The sequence below is a fragment of the Pteropus alecto genome, unplaced genomic scaffold, assembly GCF_000325575.1.
Source record: "Pteropus alecto unplaced genomic scaffold, ASM32557v1 scaffold14, whole genome shotgun sequence".
NCBI classification, from domain to species: Eukaryota; Metazoa; Chordata; class Mammalia; order Chiroptera; family Pteropodidae; genus Pteropus; species Pteropus alecto.
Genome location: NW_006436810.1, coordinates 16,664,680 through 16,670,428, shown reverse-complemented (window position 1 = coordinate 16,670,428; position 5,749 = coordinate 16,664,680). Strand labels below are relative to the sequence as shown.

At 60.2% G+C, this 5,749-nt stretch overlaps 1 protein-coding gene across 1 annotated transcript in view; it reads right to left on the bottom strand.

Moving 5' to 3' along the window:
• TSHZ1 (teashirt zinc finger homeobox 1) overlaps positions 1-472 on the bottom strand; it is a 4,553-nt gene extending 4,081 nt beyond the window's left edge. Inside the window, exon 1 of the mRNA XM_025048127.1 lies at positions 1-472. Coding sequence (XP_024903895.1) covers positions 1-472 — 472 coding nt within the window.
• Between the last annotated feature and the right edge of the window lie 5,277 nt (positions 473-5,749).

The following is a 5,749-nucleotide window of genomic DNA, read 5'->3' as shown; positions in this document are numbered from 1 at the left end:
TGGGCGTCGGGGTGGCACTGTCCTTCTGGCCGACATCGGCGCTGCTGGTGGCGGCACCCGACTTCTTCAAGTCCAGAGCTAAGCTGGACCAGCAGGACTCGGAGAACAGGTTCGCGTACACGGCCTTGATCTGCGCCAGGCTGTCCTGCGGGTAGGACACGCTGTCCGGCCCCGGCGGCTCCTCCTTCTCGTCTCGGCAGGAGGCGCCCTTGAAGCGGGCCAGCTGGTCGCTGCTCTCGCTGAGGGGCGAGCCGTAGCCGGCGTCCTGGTTCGTGGCCGAGCTGCCGGGCGAGCTCTGGTAGCTCGGGGCCTCCTTGGCCTCTGCCCCGTCATTGCACACGTAGTCGCCTTCCTGGACGTCCAGAGACAGCCCGGCCTGCTCCCCGCTGCCTTCATCGATCTCGGCCGCCTTCAGCTCTTCCTCGGGAACGTAAGCTGGAGGAGGAAAATGAAACACGGTGAGAAGAGTCATCGTCAAGGACGCGGCCTCCCCGTCCTCTCCGATGATCGTCAAAGAGCCGTTTGTCGCCCGCGCCCCCACGGACGAGGCCACCCCGCTTCGCAGGTCTGCCCCGGGACGACAGCCCCCTGAATGACTCAGCGAGGGGGCCTCAGCCGACGGTGGCCCCAGGCCCTTCTAAAGACGCTTGGCCGTAGAAGCCACGCGGGAAGGGAAGGGCGCCTGCCACCCCCTCCGGAGGCGTCTCCTTTCGCAAGCAATGACGTAGGAGCCCTCGAGCCTTCCCATCACGTGGGACTTGACTGCCAGCTTTCAGGGCGAAATATTCCACCGACGGTATCACGTGGTTTCCGTAAACAAAAACACTCCTTGACGGCAAGTGATAAAAATAGTCTTCACTAAGAAGGAGAACACGGCATAGCACCCCCAGCCCCCCGCCTGCACGGAGCAGCAGTCACCCCCCTGGGGATGCCAGGCAGGTGTCAGCGAGCCCTGGCCGTACAAAGCAGCGTTATTCACAAGAGCTGAAAGGCGCCAACGACCCAAGTGACTGACGGGCGAACGGATGAGCAGAGCCTGGCGCTCCGCTCGGCCTGAAGAAGGGAGGACATTCCGACACCTGCTACGACGTCGGTGACCTCGAGGACACTCGGTGAGTGAGACAAGCCAGAAATGAAAAGACACACACTGCACGATTCTGCTTATGTGAGGTCCCCGGAGGAGTCGAATTCACAGAGACAGGAAGTGGAAGGGCGGGTGCCGGGGGCCGGGGGAGGGTGCGGGGCTGTTCCGTGGGGACGGAGTGTCAGCTGGGAAGACGGAAAAGTTCTGGAGATGACGGTGGTGACGGCCGCACAACACCGCGACTGTACAGGATGCCACCGAGCTGTCCGCTTCCAAATGGCTAAAATGGCAACTTTCATGTTATGAATATTTTACGGCGTTAAATTTGTTTTTAATTTTAACAAGGTCAAAGGCATATGCTGCAGTGGCCTGCGCAGGCTACATGTGCACGGCAGGGCGACTTGGGTTGAAGGAAGCATTTCCCAGAGGAAACGACAGGATACTGACAGCTGTCACATGAGTAACAGGGCGGAGGGCACGTGACTCGTTAGACGCGTCCTGGTTTTTCCTGTGAGATGTATTAGATCCTTTAATATGGGGCGCATCTCATTAATGCCCATGGGGAGATAATTGCATGCATCCTGCTTACCTTATTTGACCAATGTATTTTCCTTATTATCATCATTATTATCATTTTTTAGGGGAATAGCTGGCTGAACTAGTGTTCCATGAACTACTTAGGATTTCTGGGGTTAAGCCGCTTCCCAGAAGGGCCCTATTAAAATGCGCTGATAGGACCTGAGAGGGGTGTCTCATTAAAAGCGATCACTCATTATCACATTATCAGGGCCGGATCCTAAGGGAACGTGGCAAAGAGTGACGCATTTTCCGGGACGGTTGACAAGAGTGACAGAGACTGCCTTGGCTGCCCGGGGCCGGGGGGCCGGGCGGGGGACCTGCAGACGGAGAACGTCAGACACCGGCCACCAGCTGTCCTGGGTGTGGGCACACGCCGTCATCATGAGCACGTGCACACTCGCCCACAAGCACGGCAAAGGACAACCGAGCGGCCATTCGGCTGGACCCGTCAGAATACGGCCACCCCACCCCTCGTCCGTGGGGGTACGTTCCAGGCCCCCCGGGGGACGCCTGCAACCGCAGGTAGCGCTGAACCGTCCATGTAACACGCGTACGGTACACACGCGTGTCTGTGACGAGGTTTCGTTTACAATGAGGCGGAGTAGGGGAGTAACAAATGGTAATAAAACGGAGCGACCGTAACGACCACGGGCCACGACGCCGCCACAGACAGTCCCAGCACCGAGACGGCCGCTGAGCGACTCACCGACAGGGAGCACACAAAGCACGTGGACAGAGGGACGGTCCCTGTCACGGGGGAGGGCAGTGCGAGGCTCGCCACCAACTCAACAGCCCTCAACTCAGAACCTGTGGACGGCTTATCGCTGGGATGCACCGTTTAATACTTTCAGACTGCGGCTGACCGCTGGTAACCGAAACCGCGGATACGGTGACAACCGTGCCTGCTCGCGTCAGGTGTCCCCACCCGGGGCACACTCCCACGCCTGGCGACGGTGTGGGCACCTGGAGCACGCGCGTTCGCGTCTGGCTCACAGCCGAATGCAGAACAGCGGTCCGGTAACACATCCGGGACTCGCCATCCCGTTCACGGCACGGAAAACGACCGGCAGCGCGAGACCCGAGGTCTAACTCGGGCGTCAGCACCTGGACAGCGCCCTGGGCCAGCCAGTGGCCCGCCTGTAAAATGGAAGGCTTGTGTCACTAAAAACGATTGCCACGTTCGATTTCGTCCACAACTGTCACAGGGTCAGGACGGCCCAGGGTTCCGAGGGCTCTCGGCCTAGTGCCCAGCCCCGCGGCCCCACTGCAGAGGCACAGGCCACACTCCCCGTCTCTAAGCAAGCCTGGCTGAGGCGGCCCTGGCCTGGACACGAGGCCCGCCTCTGGGGATGGTGACACGTAAGGCTACGGGGCATCCTGGGAAGGCCACGCTCATGTGAAGGAGGAGGGACCGGGACCAGGGCCCGGGCGCTGGCCTGACTCGGTCCCAGCAGCACGCCCCAAGGCGGTTCACGCACTGGGACCACCTGGAGGAAGCGCCTGCCGGACGGGTCCCTCCACCTTCAGGACAAGAAGTCACACCCTGGTAGATAACTCAAAGAAGCATCATCCAGACCGTTTGCCTCAGCGAGGAGACCAGGCCCCCACCGCCCACCCCGTAGTGGGCACCGCCAGGGTGCGGAGTGAACGAGTCCCTTCTCGGCTCCAGGGGACAGGAGTGGGCCTTGCTGCCGCCCCTCCACGGTTAGCTCAGCACCACCATCCTCACCCTCTGAGGCGGCATCTCTGGGCCCGAAACGGCACAGACGTGACGCAGTTGGCACCGGCCTGCCCCCACCATGCCCCGGCAGACTGGGCCGCCATCTGCCCCTGCTCCTCCGCGAGCCTGTCCTCCTCCCGAAGTCTAGTCCACACCTGGACGTTGCCAGGTTGAGCTGAGTGCATCTCAGTGACGACTCCACAGCCCCACTATGACGACCACTGCCGGCACCGGGCAGACCCACACAGCCCACCCCAGAACCGTGCAGAACCACACAGCCCACCCCAGAACCCTGCCCCGCCCTGGTTTCGGCAAGCAGTTCCCTCACCTGGATGCGGGCATGTGCTCGCCCACGGTCCTCCGGGAGACGGATGTGCGAGGGCGGGCCCTGCCTGCCCACCCTGCTGGAGCTCATGTCCCCGTGGGGAATGGGGCAGGGTGCAAGGCCCACGGTGGGACGGAGGGCAGCCCCAGCGTGGCCGGGAGAAGCCTGAGACCCTGCTGGCTGTCCCTGGCCCGGCCCACTGCACCCACCTTCCAGAGCTCCCCACAGGGAGGTGGCTCCAGTTCCCTCCCGCAGCCACACTCCAGTGCATGGCACGAGCTGACCATGCTGTCTACGGGTCCAGAGTGCAGCTCTCTCCTGCCACCCTTCCTGTCTGTCACCCTTCCTGTCTGCCACCCTTCCTCTGCAAGGTCTCACTGCAGCCCTTTCTGGCCAGTCCCGCCCCTGCATGACCGCCCCAGTGCACGCCCACGGCCACGATGCCCCTGGGCCCACATGCAGCCTGCCAACATGCCGGGCACAGGCCCTCAGCCTCTGCCGCCGATTGGGGAGGCCCGTGGAGGCCGGCGAGGCCTCGTGTGGCCGCCGGGGTGCTCGGAGCCGTCCTGGCTGGCTCATCGAAGGAGCCGCAGCTGCTATGACCCGAATTGACCATGGCGTGGGTGTGCCACAGACACTCCCCAGTAATCACGTGCACACAAACGACTCCCTCCTGCCTCTGCAGCACCCCCAAATAACAGCGCCTGGGCTCCCCTGAACTCAGTTTTACTGCCTCAGTGCCCGCTCCTCCAAGCCCCATCTCCAGCGCTGTCCCCACCCTCCACCTGGTGAACACACTCGTCCTCAAGGGGAGGCTCAGATGTCACCTCCTTTCTGACGCCGCCTCCTAATCCCCTCGCCGAAGTCACCGCTCCCCGCAGAATTAAGAGGTGTTTACCTGTCTGCCCTCTTAGTGAACCTGCGAACTCTCTCTCCCTGAGACTGCTGGGTGCCCCCCCTGCTGCTGCCAGGCAGGCCACTGTCATTTCGTCACCTTGCTTTAACCCGCACAACCCAGCCGGGTGGCGTCACTGAAATGCCTGCTCCGCAGATGAGAAAATCAAGTCTTGGAGGAGCCGACCGACTTCCCCAAGCCTACAGGGGACAACGGTGGACGCGGGACTGCAGTTCAGGCCGCCGGACTCCCGGTTTGAGAACTCGCCTCTGCCACCACCAGGACCAAGTTACGGTCCTTTGTCTTCTTAGCAGCCAGTGCCAGCGACGCCTGCGGTAAACATCTTCGAATGGACCAGTGACCCGACGTAATTCTGTACTAGGTGTCTAGACGCCCCCTGTGCGAGTCACAGCGTCGTAAGTGAGTCTTGATGAAAGACAGTGAGAGGACAGAAATCTTTAAATGGTGACACTCTTTGACTCGATGGTTTTCCCTTGGGGAGTATAGTCTAAGAAGCCGCAAAACTCATTAAAAGCACTATGCACAAAGGTGGCCTTTACGGTACCTTCCCGTAAAATCTGCTACTGTCCCAATCGTCCACGGTGAGCGTGGTTCGACGATTTGTACTTTATTCCCGTGATGCGATATTATTCCAACATCACAAAGTACATGTTAATGACACGGCAAAGATGAAAAAGCCAAAACACGAAACCGTATAAAGAGCACAGAAGAAACATCCCTTTAAAAGAACGTTAATGCCGGTTTTCTCTAGCTGCCGAATGCACGGGCTACGAGTCGAGCGAAGTGGATCGTGATAAAGATCCGCGGTTCCAAAACCTGGTTCGGTGTTTTCGGTCTAACAAACACGAATTAGCCGTTTTACACCATTTCTGGAAGAAAACAGCCGAAAGCAAACCTTCCAGGAGAGGCCGGCGGCCACTAGCCAGAGCCCGGCCCCAGGGAGCCAGCAGGGTGGGGTCAGCCTGGGGCGGGGTCAGCCTGGGGCGGGAATCAGCCTGGGGCGGAGCCCCTTAACTTTTTCTTTGACCGTCTTCAGAATAAAAGTGCAGAATGAGGTTTAAGTGGTCTTAAAAAATAATGGATATGCTGAGCAAGGGGGTGAAATAAGTCATATTTTGAATACTT